At 38.0% G+C, this 18,926-nt stretch overlaps 1 protein-coding gene across 2 annotated transcripts in view; it reads right to left on the bottom strand.

Annotated features, from left to right (window-relative positions):
• Nucleotides 1-8,329: 8,329 nt before the first annotated feature.
• CROT (carnitine O-octanoyltransferase) overlaps nt 8,330-18,926 on the bottom strand; it is a 61,496-nt gene continuing 50,899 nt past the window's right edge. For both annotated transcript variants that reach the window (XM_005900998.3, XM_070369721.1), the window contains exons 14-18: nt 16,482-16,605; nt 15,039-15,117; nt 14,850-14,943; nt 14,616-14,735; nt 8,330-9,275 (exon numbers count right to left, since the gene is read on the bottom strand). In XM_005900998.3, coding sequence (XP_005901060.3) covers nt 9,155-9,275; nt 14,616-14,735; nt 14,850-14,943; nt 15,039-15,117; nt 16,482-16,605 — 538 coding nt within the window. In that variant the 3' untranslated portion in view covers nt 8,330-9,154. The remainder of the gene's footprint in view (nt 9,276-14,615; nt 14,736-14,849; nt 14,944-15,038; nt 15,118-16,481; nt 16,606-18,926) is intronic.

The following is an 18,926-nucleotide window of genomic DNA, read 5'->3' as shown; positions in this document are numbered from 1 at the left end:
GCCGGCCTGTAACCATGCCTGAAATTGTGAGCGCAGCCAAAGCAGCCAACATCCATCCTTTCATTGAGACCTTGCCCCACGTAAGTGAGCTGGTGACTTCCTGGATGAGGTCGGAATCAACTGCACACCGTGTTCCTCCTCCAGCAGGTCCCAGAGTTGGCCTCTGTACTAGCACTGTGACCTTGGACTACACACTGAAGTCCATGATACCAAGTTTCCTTATTGGTAAATGGAAATATTAGTTGTGGTGTTTATCTTGTACCAATGTCATGGAAAGCAAGTGAGGCAATTGTTAAGTCACGTCAAACTGTTTGCTGTGGGCTGCATTTGCACTAAAGCTGTTTGCTTTGTCCCTTATGGCACTTTTCTAATGAAACATTGTATTTCGAGGTAATCACAGATTCACATGCAGTTGTAAGGAATATGGAGATCATACGTACCTTTGACCTAGTTTTCTCCAATGACATCTTGCAAAAGTGATAGAGTATTGCAACCATGATACTAAATTGATACAGCCCGCTGACCTTATTCAGAATTTGCCGGTTTTGCTTGTGCGCATTTGTACCCATGTGTATTTAGTTCTCTTCACTTTTATTGCCTGTGTAGACTCACATCCACTGCTCCAGTCAGGATATGGAACGTTTTCATCACCACAGATTCCTCATGTTACCTTTCTGTAGACACACCCCTCCTTCTTACTCTCTCTCCCCACAACCCCTGGCAACAAACAACTGTTCTCCATTTGTGTCATACTTTCAGAATGTTATATAACCACATGAGATTAGCATTTTCACTCAGCTGTAAATCCCTGAAGCTCTTGGGTATGGACTGTAGTTCATGCCTTTTTATTACTGAATCAGATGGATATTTGGTCTGGATGGCCTTTTAAAATTTTTTATTGGAGTATAGTTGGTTTACAGTGTTGTGTTAGTTTCAGGTATACACAAAGTGAATCATATATATATATATATGATTGTACATTATGTATATGTGTGTCTCCACATACACCCAACTTTCAGATTCTTTTCCCATAGAGGCCATTACAGAGTATTGAGCAGAGTTCCATGTGCTGTACAGTAGGTCATAATTAGTTCTCTCTTTTGCATATATAGTGGAGTGCACCTGTCAATCCCAGTCTCCTAATTTAACACCCTCCTCCCCATTCCTCCCTGGTAAGCGTGTTTGTTTTCCACATCTGTAACTCCATTTCTGTTTTGCAGAGAAGAGAGAATGCTCCGATCACTGTTGGTGGAAACGTAAATTGGTGCAACCACTATGAACAGTATGGTGGTTCCTTAAACTAGAGCTACTGTACGACCTGCAGCTTTTTAAACGAGTCACCTATTGAAGCGTATTGAGGTTGTTTCCAGTTGGGTTTTTTAGAGTAAAGCTGCGATAAGTATTTGTGTACAGGTTTTAGTGTGAACCTGAATTTTATTTCTCTGGGATAAATGCCCAGGAGTATAACTGCTAGACCATATGGTGATTGGTTGTTTAATTTTATAAGAAATGGCTAAACAGTTTTCTGAAGTGGTGTTGCCATTTCACATTCCCACCAGCAGGGATGAGGGATATAGTTTCTTTGAATCTTTGCCAGCATTTGCTGTTGCAACTTTTTTTTAACCATCCTGATAGGTACACAGTGACATTTTATTGTGATTTTAATTTGCATTTCCTAATGGCAGAGGATGTTGAACATTTTTTATATAGTTATTTGCCATCTATATTTCCTCTGTGATGAAATGTCTTTTCATGTATTTCATGTAAAAATGCCTATTTTCTAATTGGATTGTTTTTTACTGTTGAGTGTTGACAGATTTTTATGTTCTACTTACTAGTAAGTCCTTTGTTGGAAATGTAGTTTCCAAATATTTTCTCCCAGTTTGTAGTTTTTTTTCATCCTTTCAACAGGGTCTTTTGCAAAGCTTAAGTTTTTAATTTTGATGAGGTCCCAGTTCATCCTTTATTTCATTTTACAGATTGTGCTTTTGATGTCAAGTCTGAGAACTCTTTGTCTAGGCCTTGGTCCTAAAGATTTTATCCACTATTTTCTAAATTCATGGTTTTACAATTTAGTTTTCACTATCCACTTTGAGTTAATTTTGTCATGACTGTTTTTCTTTAGTGCTTTATTTCTTTGGAGAGGATCTGTACTCTCCAATTTCCAGTCCCCAACACTCCCTATTTATTACCTCATTTAGCTTCCATCCTCATTAGTATATAGTGTATATATATTATATATAGATATATATAGTATATATCCTCATTAGCTGCCATCCTCATTAGTATAGTGGTGAGTATCCCCGCTTGTTGCACGGGAGACTGGGGTTTGAGTCCCCGATGGGCAGGCAACACAACCTTGGGGATTCCCTGGTGGCTCAGATGGTAAAGTGCCTGTCTGCAATGTGGGAAACCTGGCTTTGATCCCTGGGTTGGGATGATCCCTTGGAGAAGGAAACAGCAGCCCACTCCAGTACTCTTGCCTGGAAAATCCCATGGACAGAGGAGCCTGGTAAGCTACAGTCCATGGGGTTGCAAGAGTCAGACACGACTGAGCGACTTCACTTTACTTTAGCTGCTGTGACTATAGCCAAATTGCAGTGAAATCAATACGGATTTGAAAACTAAGGTAAGAATTCAGTGACACAATTTTCTGTTACAAGTAATTTAATCTTATATTGCATGCTATGTATGTATTTTTTTCTCTTGATTACAAATTCCTTAAGGGTAAGAACAGAGGCAGATTCATATTTATACTTCCCACAGTTCTACCATAACAGGTAGTCAGTAAATATTTAAGTGAATGAATGAATTTAAAAAAGAATAAATTAGGCTCTGTGTGGGTCATGTGAATATTTTAAATTAATGATGTTGAACATTGACATGTAACCATTTTAGGACTCCAGTGACAGCAGATGAGGCTTCCCTGGTGGCTCAGATGGTAAAGAATCTGCCTGCAATGCAGGAGTAAAAGAAAGTGTTTGTTAGTTGCTCTGTTGTGTTCGACTCTTTGTGACCATTTGGGTTGTAGCCCACCAAGCTCCTCTGTCCATGGAATTCTCCAGGCAAGAATATTGGAGTGGGTAGCCATTCCCTTCTCCAGGGGATCTTCTGACCTCAGGATGGAACCCAGGTCTGTTGCATTACAGGCAGATTTTTTTTTTACTGTTGAGCCACCAGGGAAGCCCATGCAATGCAAGAGACTTCAATCCCTGGGTTGGGAAGATCTCCTGGAGAAGGGAACTGATGTTCAGATAATGATAGGATTTGGACAATTTGTTGCAGGATATGAAATGAAATGAAAACTAAGATCATTAACATTCTAGTTTGATTTTGAAAATGAATGTCACATTAAAAAAAAGTAAATGCACAACGTCGTGGTTGTTATAGAAACTTTATTATTATTTCCTATTATTTTTTCCTATAATTAGAACTGTCAAGTGTTAAGAAGTAAAAGTTTATTCAATATACTATTAGGATTTTTTAAACTAGAACTTTACTAACTCTATTAATGGCTAACTTGCAGAAATATGAAACAAGAGTGGGAGATAAGGGGACTCAGCTTTCCGGGGGACAGAAACAGAGGATTGCTATTGCCCGAGCCCTCATCCGACACCCCCGCATCCTACTGCTGGATGAAGCCACGTCAGCACTGGATACTGAAAGTGAGAAGGTATGGCTTCCCACTTCACATCCCACTTAATTTATAAAACAAAACTTTTTTGTGTAGTCAATCATGAAAAAAATAAACACAAACAGCTCAATATTTTTAAAGAACTCTGGCCCAAAAAATGGACAGAAGTCCTAGATATTGTTCAAAGAAGACATACAGATGGTTAACAAACGTATGAAAAGATGTTCAACATCACTAATTATTAGAGAAATGCAAATCAAATCTACAGTGAGGTATCACCTCATACCAGTCAGAATGGCTATCATCAAAAAGTCTACAAATAATAAATGCTGGAGAGGGTGTGGAAAAAAAGGAACCCTCCCACACTGGTGGTGAATGTAAACTCAGACAGCCACAATGGAGAACAGTATAGAGGTTCCTCGGAAAACTAAAAGGAAAGTTAGCATATAATCCAGCAGTCCCACTCCTGGGCATATATCTGGGAAAAAACTTGGTTTGAAAGGATATATGCACCCCAGTGTTCTTTGCAGCACTGTTTACAATAGCAAAGATATGGACAGAGGAATGGATAAAGATGTGTACACATGAACAATGGACTAATAAAGCATAGAAGGAATGAAATAATGCTATTTGCAGCAACATGGAGGGACCTAGAGGTCACCATACTAAGTCAGTCAGAGAAAGAAATACCATTAAATCATGCAAATATGGAAGCTAAAAACAATACAAAAGAACTTATTTACAAAACAAAGACTCATAGACATAGAAAAAAAACTTATGGTTATCAAAGAGGGGAGGGATAAATTAGGAGTTTGATTTTAAAATATATATGCTACTATATATAAAACAGATAACCAAGAACCTACTATATAGTATAGGCATTTTATTCAACATTTTGTAATTATCTATAATGGAAAATATAAAAAAGGATATAGTAACTGAATCACTTTGCTGCATACATGAAACTAACACACCATTGTAAACTATATTTCAATAAAAATTTTAAAAGAGGGGTAAGCACAAAAAAAAAGGAAACAAATGTAGACAGCAGTTATTTTGAGGTAAAATATTTTTATTTCACCCTTCCTTCCAGAATTTTCCAAATTTTCTAAAATGATTAAATTTTATACACAAAAAAGTACTTTTATTGCACTTTTTGTTTGAATGCCATAGCATATTAATAATGGAAAAACTGGGAAATAAAACATTCAAAATTGAAGCAGTTAGTTTAAATTATTTTGTGACTGGTTAGAAAATTTAAAGATTGTGAAGATTATTTAGAGAATACATTTTTATTATAAAGAACATAACTATATGCAAGACGGACTATGTAAAACTCAATACATAAAGCTAAAAATTCAAAGATGACATAAGAAATGAAAGGTAACTTTCTTTTGTATAGATGGTAAAATATTTGGATTTCCTTATTTCTCTAATTTTTAAGGTAAGGCTTCTGTTCTGATTTATTAATAGATTGTCCAAGAAGCCCTGGACAAAGCCCGAGAAGGCCGCACCTGCATCGTGATTGCTCACCGGCTGTCCACCATCCAGAACGCAGACTTGATAGTGGTGATTGAGAATGGCAGAGTCAGGGAGCACGGCACACACCAGCAGCTGCTGGCACAGAAAGGCATCTATTTCACCATGGTCAGTGTCCAGGCTGGGACACAGAACTGATGAACTCTTGTTATAGTGTATCTTAAAAATAAATTCCGACAAGTTTTTCTGACTTAGAGACTTCTTTTATAAGTCACCATAAAACATAGGTATATCTTATTCGAACTTGGAACATCCAATTTGGGGTTGTCTATTACAGCTTTTGACATTTAGTTGTTAAAAGTAACATCTGGCTTGATGCAGTATGAAAACAGCCCGGCTATGAGTTACCAAAAATGTATGGAGAGAATATTACTCACCATAAAAAAAAGTAACACCATTTGCAGCATCATAGATGGACCTAGAGATTATCTTAATAAAATCAGTCATTATCTTACTGTTTCTCAGACAAATACCATATATTATCACTTATGGAATCTAAAAAAAAATGATACAAATGAACTTGTTTACAAAACAGGAAAAGACCCAGACATAGTGAAAGGGGAAGAGGGATAAATTTGGAATCTGGGATCAACAGCAACACACTGCAGCTGCTGCTAAGTCACTTTAGTCGTGTCTGACTCTGTGCGACCCCACAGACGGCAGCCCACCAGGCTCTGCCATCCCTGGGATTCTCCAGGCAAGAACACTGGAGTGGGTTGCCATTTCCTTCTCCACAGAAACACACTACTATATATAAAAATAAACATCGAGGACCTACTGTATAGCACAGGGAACAATATTCTATATCTTGAAATAATCTATAATGGAAAAGAATCTGAAAAATAGACATGAAAATAATGGACTCACTTTGCTGTATATCTGGAACATTGTAAATCAACTATATACAAATAAAAAAAGAAAGTAAAAAGTTTAGGTATATAAAACTGTACATTGAAGATGTAATCCGATCCCTATCAAATTATTCATGACATTTTCCACAGAACTAAAATAATCCTAAAATACTTATGGAACCATAAGAGACACAGAATTGCCAAAGCAATTCTTTTCCTTCAGGAAAAGAACAAAGCAGGAGGCCTAACCATTGGCACAAAAACAGACATATGGGTCAATGGAACAGGACAGACAGCCTAGAAGTAAAACCACACACCTACAGTCAATTAATCTTTGACAAACAAAGCAAGAATATACAATGAAGAAAAGACAATCTCTTTCAGCAAGTGGTACTGGGAAAGCTGGACAGCTTCATGTAAACCAATGAAGTCAGAATTCTCCCTCACACTCTAAGTGAAGATAAAGTGGCTTAAAGACAAACATAAACATTACACCATGAGACTCCCTAGAAGGGATCATAGGCAAAACATTCTGACATAATTCATACCATTTTTTTTTTAATTTGGCTGCACCAAGTCTTAGTTGTGGCACGTGGGATCGTCTATCCTCACTGCGGCATGCAGGATCTTTTTAGTTGCAGCATGTGGGATCTAGTTCCTCAACCAGGGATTGAGCCTGGGCTCCCCTGTATTGGGAGCATGGAGTCTTAGCCACTGCACCACTCGGGAAGTCCCCATACTAGTGTTTTCTAGGTCAGTTTCCCGAGGCAACAGAAGTAATAACAAAAATAAACAAATGGACCTAATCAAATTTACAAGCTTTTACAGAATGGGAGAAAATATATGCAAATGATGTGAACAACTAGGGACTGATTTCCAAAATGTACAGCTCTACAACTTGGTAAACAAACAACCCAATCAAAAAATGGCCAGAAGTTCTAAACATTTCTCCAAAGAAGACATACAGATCACCAACAGGCATATGAAAAGATGCTCAACATTGCTAATTATTAGAGAAATGCAAATCAAAACTACAATGAAGTGTCACCTCACATCAGTCAGAATGGCCATTAAGAACTCTACAAATAACAAATAGTGGAAAGGGTGTAGAGAAAAGGGAACCTTCCTATACTGTTGGTGAAAATGTAAATTGGTACAACCACTATGTGGGGAGAGAAGGGCAGCTCAAGAGGGAAATGATATATGTATACTTATGACATTTATGACATTATTATTTATGACATTATACATATGACATGATATATGTATACTTATGACATTAATGACTTACGACTTATGACATTTCACATTGTTGTACTGCAGAAACCAACACATTATAAAGCCACTTTCCCCCAATTAAATATTTTTTTTAAAAGAAAAAAAAAACCCAAATGATTCTGTGTGTGCTGACAATCAAGTCAACACTTGTACTAGTGAGTATAAAGGTCTTGACTCAGATTTCATCTTTGTAGTCTATATTAACTCTTAGTTCAGTTCAGTTCAGTTGCTCAGTCGTGTCCGACTCTTTGCGACCCCATGAATCGCAGCACGCCAGGCCTCCCTGGATACATCAAATGCCATAGAGGCCAACTCTGAATGTTTTCACAAAGGAATAACAATGGCAACCAGTCATCAAAACCAGAACCTATGAAAATGTAACCAAAAAAGGACATATATTCTACAACCAGTGCACTAAATGTATTGTAATATTTGTGGTAGGTTGCTACAAAATGGCCCCCAATAAACCATGCCCTCTTGTGCCCACTCATGTACATTTACCAAATCATTTACAAATTACTTTGCTGCTCCTCTTACTGTGAGGTAAAACCTTTTCCCTCCTCCACTTGATCCTGGGCTGCTCTGGTAACTCGTTCCAGCCAAGTGCACACAAAAGGGACATCATATGACTTCAACGTGACTTCAGAGCCTAGGCCTCAAGAGGTCTTTCAACTTCTACCCTTCCCTACTAGAACATTTCCACTGCCCAGTTCGGAAGTCCAGGCTAGAATCATGAATGATCAAACACCATGCAGACAAGTCCCAGCCACTATGGCCTCAGGCAGGCGTGAGGCTGTCTCAGGCTTTCCAGCCTCATCCGCCTACCTGGTACGGGCGGCGCTGTAACTCAGGCAAGACAGCAGCACAGCCGTGCGAGTGGGCTCAATCCACTGACACATCATGAGATGACCACCTGTTTTAAGACAGGAAGTTCTGGGGGGATTTATTAGACAACAAATATGCAACTGAACAGAAAGTAGAAGGCCACAGAGGAATGAATCACTCAAACACAAAACAAGAAGCTATATGATTTTGAAAATTTTATTTCCTGAGGGTAAAAACTACAAAACTGGATAAAGGAAAAAGAAATCCTGAGAATCTGATTTAGTATTCAATCCTTGTAAAGTCATTAAGTTTAAATATAAGTGCTTTAAGTTCATGTTCACAAAACTAATTATTGGGTTGGCCAGAAAGTTCATTTGGGTTTTTCTGTAAGAAAAACTATGGAAATGCTATGGAAAAACCCAAACAAACTTTGGGCAATTCAATGTAAGGATATAATAAATTTGTGGCGGTTTTTCGTATGTGTCAGAGGGTGTAAACCTCCTTACTACAACCTAATTCTGTCCAACATAAGCTTTTAGATTAAATTGTAGTGGTCTTTCCCAAACATAGTAGGCTTGTATCCCTGTGGTGAATGTGGAACCACTGATTTCAGGGAAGTTAGCATCCAATCATGTATTTCATATCCTTTGGCAACTAGGAAATATTAAAGTGCTTGAAAGATGGACTCTACGATGATGTCCAGAAAGAAGACTTATTACCTACTTAGGTACCAACAAAGATATCTGAGAGTTAGATTTGCACTGTTAAAATCTGTAGATTGGCATTGTTGAGGCTGATCTTAAACTATGCATAGTTCTATAGTCATATTGTAATTTGTATTGCTGCATCAGAGGAAGCTTAAAAATATTTCTACTTTCTATGTCAGGATAAATTTTGAGAGCATGATTCTACTGATCTCTACATTTAACAAGTTTCCTTCAGTTAACATCCCTTCCTGTCTCACAATACCACCCACTCCTGGCACCCAATTATATATTTTGGTAAGTGCTTAATAAATGATTAGTCTCTAGAGATGAGGCGTTTCCATCAGTTGCATCATATCATAGAAAGCATGAAAAACCTGCTGAACTAGCTTCTCTGCATCAGTCTCTGGACATGATTTCCAGGCTGAACAGGACACAACAAACCTGTGAAGTACAAATAATAAATGATTAAGTACAACACAATGTCAAATGGAAAAGGCTCCAAGTGGTGACAGTGAAGAAAGCCATGACCTCTGTTCCACCTGCCTATTCGTGTATGAAACAGGATTGCTTGCTCACTGTGGGTAAATGTAGCCTGACACAATAGAAAGTAAAGCCACATTCTTCCATATAGCACAACTCCTAATTTACCTTGTAACTAGAGCCTAAGTAAGGACAAAAGGGGACAAGAAACTATGCAGAGCTCAAGGGTGCTCTGGAGTTAGGTCTTAGTGTGCTAAATAAACTCGCCTTTTCCTATAAAGACCTTTCTAACATGCCACAAATGGGATGAGTTAAATGAATTCATGCCACTGTCTGCAATAAAACTTGAACTATTTTTAAAGAATATTTGAAGAGAGTAAACAAAAATAATAAAATAGAAAAAGAAGGGTAAGAGGAGAGAAAGGCTGTTTCTAGAAAAGCCAGAGAAACTCTCTTGAAGCCAAGATATGCCCTCCACACTATGTTCTTCTAGAAGCTCCTGGTGAAGAAATCCCCTATGCAGTAGCTGATAAAGGTGGCCCCAGGAAGCTGAAATAAATAGGAAGAAAGCCTGGCTCTTCGAGGGCTCAGAGCAGAAACGTGGTTACTAATTAATTTTCTTGTAACTAGCTTTCCCCTTTACAGACACACAAATTTTCTACACCAAAACATGCATTATGCTCAAGTTAAAATCAAAATATTGTATAATATAAGTCTGTGGATGACCATGCGATTTTCACATCACTGAAAATTAAGACAGGAAAGTAGTTATCTTTGACATGTACTTTAGATTAAGCAGAATGACATAAAAACATGTTCTGGCCCACTATATAATAATGAAACCAATGTTTGAGTGGATTATATTTGCTGAAAGATATACAGGAACCTACAGAAAGTCCTGCCTTGCTTTCACCGGTGATTCATGATCAGTAGGCATTTTCTAGCTATACTGTACATACACCTCTCAAATATTTAGCAAAAGCTAAGTATTTCTTCACAAAGAGTAACAATTTCTATTTATGTGTTAAATTTTTTTTAAAAATTCAGTTATATTTTTAAACTATAGAAAGAATAATCATTCCTACATGCACAATTCACCAAAGAATATACACAGATGCCAATAAACAAAGAGAAAATGTTCTGCTTCATATGAATTCAGGTTAGGTTATATTTTCCTATAAAAATTTGTATAGACTGCTTTATAATGCCTAAAGTTGGCAATGATATGATAAAATAAGGAACACTAATTATCATATTATTATTTGTAATGAGAAAAAGTGAAGATAGTAGGGAAGTGGTTTAATTATGGAAATCCATAAGACTAAACCTCAGATACGCAGATGACATCACTCTAATGGCCAAAAACTAAAGAGCCTCTTGATGAAGGTGAAAGAGGAGAGTGATAAAGCTGGCTTAAAACTCAATATTCAAAAAACTAAGATCATAGCATCCAGTCCCATCCCTTCACGGCAAGCAGAAGGGGAAAAAGTAGAAGCAGTGACAGATTTTCTTTTCCTGGGCTCCAAAATCACTGCAGACAGTGACTGGAGCCATGAAAGTAAAAGATACTTGCTTGCTCCTTGGAAGCAAAGCTATGGCAAACCTAGACAGTATATTCAAAAGCAGAGACATCACTTTTCTGACAAAGGTCTGTATAGCCAAATCTGTGGGTTTTCCTGTAGTCATGTACAGATGTGAGAATTGGACCATAAAGAAGGTTGATGCTTTCCAACTGTGCTGGAAAAGACTCTTGAGAGTCCAATGGACTGCAAGGAAATCAAACCAGTCAATCCTGAAGGAAATCAACCCTGAGTATTCATTGGAAGGATTGATACTGAAGTTCCAATACTTTGGACACCTGATGCGGAAAGCCAAATCACTGGAAAAGACACTGATGCTGGGAAAGATTGAGGGCAAAAGAAGAGGGCAGCAGAGGATGAGATGGTTGCATGGCATCACTGACTCAAGGACATGAATTTGAGCAAACTCTGGGAGATAGTGAAGGACAGGGAAACCTGGCATGCTGCAGTCCATTGGGTCACAGAGAGTCAGACACAATTTAGTGACTAAACAACAAGACTAAATATTACTCAACCAAAAATACCTCAAAGCATATTTAATGGCACTGAGAAATGGCTGAAATAATATTGAGAATGCAATTCACAAAAAAATAATTATAATATGATCTACATTTATAAAAAAGTATACGCTATAATCAATGCACATTATACATTAGAAAGATATGTCATGTCTTATAACAGAAACGTTAAATTTGTTCTTATATTTTTCCATATTTTACAAAATATTTTTAACAATGAGCATGAAGTACACATAAAATAAAATGCTATTTCAAAAATAAACTAACTTTCTCTAGGTCGTACATTTTCAAGCTTAACAATGAATGAAAAATTCCTTTCAGAGAATTTCCATGTATTTGGGGTATATACACAGTAATGACTCAGAAATTGAGTACACCTTGAGCTCTGACTTGTTTTCTGAGCTCCAAACTCATATATCCAACTGCCTACTGGCATATTATCTTGTATATAAATACAAATTATAATTAATTCCTGTATTAGCAGAAATTTTGAAGTGATCATGTACAAAACGAAATTATTACTTCTACACTAACATGCCCATTTCCCCTCTAATTTTCTCCATCCCAGTAAATGCCACCATTGGAATCAGTAATCCATCAGTAAGTCTTACTGGTTCTACCTCCAAAACATCTCTCAAACCTCTCCATGCTCTCCACCTTCAGTATCAGCTGCCTTGTTCAACATACATACCATCCATGCTTCCTGATTTCTTTCATCTCATTCTTGTTCATATTACTATCTACCTAATTTATTCTGCATATAACAGCCAAGGGTCCTTCTCAAATGTAAATACAACAAGTTTAACTTTAATACTTAAAATTGGTAAAATGCTTCCCGTTACTTTTTGGAGGAAATCCAAACTCTTTACCATGTTACAAGACCCTACATCAATGGAGCACCCCAACCAAATCAGTACCTTCAGGAATACTGCTTCCAAAGCTCTTCAGGTAATTCTCAGATGCACTAGGGTTGAGAACACTGCCCTTCCTACCAGTTTTAGCTCTGGTCTCCCCCTCTTCTATCTCTTTTTCTACTAACTTCCCACTCAATTGTTAATGTATAGCCATACTGCCCCTTAATATTCCAAGCTCTTCCCTAGCCTCAGATTTGTGTGCTTCTATTAAACAACAAAGTCACTGGGAAATAGGAATGAGCACAATGTGTTGAGCTGGAGATTCAAAAAAATTAAAAATCATGTTCTTGCAGGCTTATATTCTAGGAAGTAAAGATAGATAATACACACACACACACACAGACTGGGTGGTTATAAATGTTAAAATACAACAAGTGTGTGTGGAGAAGGGGGACTGCTATTTTAGATGGTCAGGGAAGGTCTCTCTGATGAGAGCCTTTGAAATAAGGGGGTTACCTTTGCACATACTGCAGGGAAGAGACTACTAAAAGGAGGAAATCACAACTGTGAGGGCCTCGAGGATAGTGCTTTCCTGGCAGGTACAAGGTAGCCTTTGTGGCTGGAGTGGAGGCAATTAGAAGCACTGCAGGAGACAAGGTCAGAGAGGCAGATGAGAGCAAGATCATGAGGTCTCTCAGGAGGACTCTGGATCTCGTGTGACTGAAAGGAAAAGCCCTCGGAGGATTCTGAGTAGGAGAGTATGACCTGGGTTCCATTTGGCCATCAGGGCTGCTGCGCAGAGAATGGTCTGCAGGGAAGGAAAAGCGAAAGCAAGAAGAGCACGGAGGACCTGCTGCAGAGCGAGCAGGGGACAGATGCTGGAGGGCTGTCCTCCTAGCAATTCATTTGATGAACTCCTTCACACCCTCGACATCTCAGCCTCATGAGCCCTCCTCAGACACGTCCCCTGACCACACACTACATAAAGCAGTGCTCTGTCTCCCTGCCAGCTTGTTTCTATGACCACACTGACTCAATAATATTCATCATTATTTGCAGTCACCCTACTTATTTGTTTCCTTTTGTTCCTATTTCCCATGTAAAAACTACAATCTACAAGAGAGGGGATCTCCTCTGTCTTGTGTCCTGAGCACACAAAACAATCTTCGGCACATTATAAGTTCTCACTAAATATTTCCTGAATGAGTGAATGGAAGTTCCGTCCCAGGATCATGAAAAATGTATTTTTTCAAAAAGTCAAAGACCTGAGGCATATATGGCCTAAACTCTTAACCCTGCATGCAAGGTGAGATCCACAACTTGCCAGGAAATATGTTACAATCTTCAGGTTTCTCTGTATGTGATGATGATTTTTGACTTCTGACTATTACAAAAAAGGATAATAAGATCTATGTTTAAACTTTATCATTAATTTATAAATTAATGTATAGAAACTGCAAATATGACTATGGGAATATGCCATCTAAGACTTAGATGTCAACAAACACAAGCACCTCGGGTATACACAAACCACGCTTGACATGGAGGCAGATAATAAAATTTTGAAAAAAATAATACTGACTAAATTCTTTAAAAAAGGAAAAGTAGAGAAACAGTATTTCAGAAAGTGAAACATGTCAGACAAACCATTACTTCCATTTTTCACATTCCACCTGAAATGCCTCTAAGCCTGCTCTCTTCTTATTCACACAGTGCTAAATGTAGCCTCGTTATGTTAATTCCCTGACCCAAGCTCTTACAAAAGAGACAGCCAGATGCTATGAACAGGGACTTTCCAAGTCTTTGTCAATTCTTAATTATCTTGTTCTCCACCACTCTTTCTCTTGCCAGGTTTTAGTATTTTCTTTCTCACTCTTTCCAAAAATTTAAGTCAAACCCCATACAATAAAAATGAAATGCATCTGACAGGGTAAACCATCCTTTTCTGAATATAAGTTAATTTACCTTGTCTTTTTTGGTATCATTGCTATTGTCTATGACTGTACTAACCACCACATATGTATAGACCATCAGTTTTTACCTGAACTTAGCATCAAATACCTGAGGTAGAACAAGTGTACTGTAATATGTGTACTGATTTTGGAGGATGATGATGACATGGTCACCGAGTCAATCTTGAAATGGTGTTGTGCACAAAACACCTCAAGGACTGATTTCACAAAAGTCTCAAAAGCAGGAAAGAGAGACTAATTATGCACCAAACACCTAAGTGGTAAAAAATAACTGCCCATGGAGCAAGTGACAGATGATAACATCAGAATCATAGTGGAGGGAAGACATTCAAAAAACGAAAATGAGCACAGTAAGAATAAAAAAGAGCAGCCTTACCTGTCATCTCTGATATGATAGAAGAATCCATAGCCATTGTGCACCATGGGAACCATCACGCCCTGGACTCTTAAATAACCAACCAGACTGGTTGAGAGAACAAAGTTTCCACCTCCTCCACTGCACAGCACAAAGAAAGGATATTTTACTAGGCTTACAGAGGCTTGTTTCTGAAAAGCTTTTAACATCCAGGAAGAAGAACTGCTGAGGTGACAAGACACCACTTTATGTTACCTCCTGGAGAAGAGGGGGTCTGTGAAGAGTTCTGGAACAGGGAGGCCTTCCTCCTTTGCTATGAGTGAGAGGCCTAAGAGATGACGGTCAAATCCTGCAATAGAACCCCAAACTTGAAGTTAGATAAGAGTTTCCTGCACAAGAGAATTTTTTTTTTTTTTTGAGTGACAATAATTCCAGTGTAAGTACCTTTTCCAGTTGAACAATCTTTCATCATTTTATTATGTTTTGCAAAAGCTTCTAACATCATGTGCTTCCGCTCAAGAAGCTGTATTAAAAATCAAGAGATACTTTAATAACAAACTGTACAGAAACCAAACGGAAAAACCTGAGCTCAAAGTAATTAGAATTTGGGTAATTCAGAAGAGAAAAAAGAAAGATTTCAAGAAAGACCTTAAGACACATAATTTTTGTGTCGTTTTCTGCACTTCTATTGCCTTTTTTAAAAAAATATGTTTTATATTGGGGTACAGTTGATTAACAATGTGGTGTTAGTTGCAGGTGCACATCAAAGTGATTCAGTTCTACATATACATTTATCCATCCTTTTGCAGATTCTTTTCTCATTTAGGTTATTATGCTCAGAATACTGAGCAGACTTCTCTATGCTTTATAGTAGGTCCTAGTCGGTTATCCATTTAAAATATATCAGTGTGTTCATGTCAATTCCCCACTTCCAATCTATCCCTCCTCCCAACCCTTACCCTCTTCCACTGCCTTTTCCTTCCTATATGCTCCGAAACTTATTTCCTTTCCAGAACAAGAAAATAGGAACTTGTGGGTAGCACTAAAGTGATATTAACAAGTATAAAGACAAAAGCAATTATGATTGCAAAACGAAAGCATAGTTGTACAAAAAAGATAATTAAGCAGCTCCATGAAATTAAAATAAGGTAACACATATATAACTAGGTGCTTTCCTGGTGGCTCAGTGGTAAAGAATCCGCCTGCAATGCAGGAGACAGGGGTTCGATCCCTGGGTCAGGAATATCCCCTGGAGAAGGAAATGGTCACCCACTCCATTATTCTTGTCTGGGAAATCCCAGGGACAGAGGAGCCTGGTGGGGTACAATCCATGGCGTCGCAAAGAGTTGGACACAACAGTGACTACACAACAATATATAACTATAACTATGTCTATCAAGACTAAAGAAGCAAATGCAATACCAAAACAGCAGTGGGAACATACCACCCTTTTGTGGTAAATGCTTAAAAGTAAGTATAAAACAAAACAAAACATATAAAGCTATATTGGTTCTAATATTAAAAAAAAAATCTCATTTCAAAAACGTTCAACCACATCAAGAAAAGTTTCCTTGTAAAGGCGTTTGGGAACAGTCTGCATTGTATGAGTATTATCTAAAGGCAGATCAACAGTAGTGAAATACTCAAGGTGTGGGAAATTATTTTGCCTCGAAGATGACACAAATGGGCTTATCAGGTCTTCCCTGTTTCTTATTCTCTCCAAGGGCATACTTCACTGGCAAATGAAGAAATGTTTGACAGTTTCCAGGAAAAAATGTTTGAAAATATTTTACTGATTCAGGGATTTGAAGAAGTTAGTTATTCAAGGGTCATGTTTCCTTTAGAACAGACAACTTATCTTAATTTTTTTTCTTTTTGAATACTCACACTGGTAGAAGGATTCTGCATGGATTGGCACCAATTGACTGCTTCTACTGTACATGGTCGCACAGTCTCTGTACGGCCATGATAAAATAATCTTGTCATAGCTGTTTCATAGCAGCAACCAGGACTATGAGAAAAAAGAAAAATGAAAGAGAATGTATTATGAGAAAGAAAACACTATAATGTTACTACAAAGAGTTTACCTAGTAAAGCTGGCTTTAGTCAGAGATTAAGTTCTATGATATACACTGCAATTGAGATTTTCAATAACAAGAGGCTATTTTCAACAGCCAAGAGCAAAAACTACTCAGGCCTAGTATAACATATGTTTCAAAGGCGTGCCTGCCGTCAGGTTGTATGCTTTGGTGTCTGTGGTAGGTGGCCTCTAAGATGCATCCAGTGGTCCCTGCCTCCTGCTCCTAATGCCCTGGTATAACCCCTCACGCTGTGTGTAGGATGGTCTTGGTGTCTTCTTTCTAACAAAAAGAACAGGACAAAAGCAGTTTGAAGTCACTTCTGAAATCAGGTTACAAAGTGAGCTCTCTCATGCGCTTTCACTTCCTCACTCTGAGGAAAGCCTGCTGCCATGCTGGGGGCTGCCCTGTAGAGAGGCCTCTAAACTAGAGCTTGGGAGGAAAGGCACCTTACTAATAACCACTTGAGTCTAGACACAGATCCTCTTGCAGGAGTGCCTTCAGGTGGGGACACGGCACTGGCTGACACCCTGACTATAGCAATGAGGTCAGAGGCATCCAGCTAAGCTGCGCCTGGCTTCCTGACAGACAGAAAATGCGAGATGACAAGGAAGTGTTTGTTGTTCCCAGCTACTAAGATATTGGGTAATTCGTTACATGGCAATAGAGAATACAGTGTGCTTGGCCTTTAGTTCCCTCATACAGAGCTCAAATGACTGTAAAATTAAGTAAAAGCATTATTTAATAAGTTCCCTAGGGCAGGGGTCCTCAAACCTCTGGGATCCAATGCCTGATGACCTGAGGTGGAGCTGATGTAATATTGGAAATAAAGTGCACGATAAATGTAATGTGCTTAAATCATGTTGAAACTCTCCCCCTGCCTCCCCATGGAAAATCTGTCTTCCACAAAACCAATCCCTGGTGCCAGTAAGGTTGGGAACTGCTGCCCAAGGATGATGACTATTTTCCTCGGTTGGAGAATGATATAAATGATATAACAATTTTCAGTACAAAGCTCTCTTTCCTGGTGATAGGAATTCAGTCAAAGCAATAAAATGGAATTAGAGTAAAAGGTCTGAAAGTGGGCACTGCTGCTGCCACCGCCACGTCGCTTCAGTCGTGTCCGACTCTATGAGACCCCAGAAGGGGTCAAACACTTTTTTATTTTTTGGTCATGCCACACAGCTTGTGGAATCTTAGTTCCCTGATCAGGGATCAAACCTGGGTCCATGGCAGTGAAATCACCAAGTCTTAACCACTGGACCACCAAGAAATTCCCTCAAATAGTTATTGGGCCTCCTCTGTTCAATGTTTCTATAAGACTATCTCCCTGAGCTGAAATAGTATCTTTTCAAAATGTGAATAAGAAAGTATAAGTAACAATCTAGGGACTTCCCTCCTGGCCCAGTGGGTAAGACTTTGCCTTCTAGTGTAGGGGGTGTGCGTTCAATTCCTGGTTGGGGAGCTAGGATACCACATACCTCCTGGCCAAAAAACCAAAACAGAAGCAATACTGTAACAAATTCAACAAAGACTTTAAAAATGGCTCACATAAAAAACCTTTAAAAAAAATTAAAAATAAAGGCAGTAAGAATGAATGAAAAAATATCACTACTCAGCAACTTGTAATGAAATAATAGAGATATTGGTAATGATCATCAACGGCCACTAAAACCATTAGGTAAAAATATCAGGGAGGAAACTTTATAATGGATGTTGGCTAACAACTGAACAGGATATGATAGGAAACAAATAAGATGAACTATTTGATTTACTGTTCTAAAAAATAATAAAATTTACTGATTACTATTTTTAAGTTTCCAAATCTAACTATCAGTTTATAGGAAACATGGGAGACAGAGCAACAATGCTTAACAGTTTTTTTAAAGGACAAATACATAAACTAGTAATAAAAATTTATGTCCATGAACACACAATGTAAAAAAACGTAATCTGTGACAAAATAAAAAGGACAGCACCATGATGGACAAAAGCACAGTGTATACTACTGAAACTAAGCCAGTATTATTCAAACTAGGTTGTTATAAATTTAAGATGTTAAACGTAGTTTCCAAGGTAGCCATAAAGAAAACGGCTTAAAAAATAGAGACAAGAAAGACAGGGAAATCAAAATGGTACACTACAAAAAAAAAAAAAAAATCAACTAAATACCAAAAAATGCAGGAATGAAGGAACTGAAGAACAAAAACACATAAGACCTACAGAATACATAGCAAAAGGGCAGAATTCTCCC

The sequence above is a fragment of the Bos mutus genome, chromosome 4 (genome assembly GCF_027580195.1).
Source record: "Bos mutus isolate GX-2022 chromosome 4, NWIPB_WYAK_1.1, whole genome shotgun sequence".
NCBI classification, from domain to species: Eukaryota; Metazoa; Chordata; class Mammalia; order Artiodactyla; family Bovidae; genus Bos; species Bos mutus.
The sequence above is the reverse complement of the archived record's forward strand: the minus strand, read 5'-3'. Positions and strand labels throughout refer to the sequence as shown.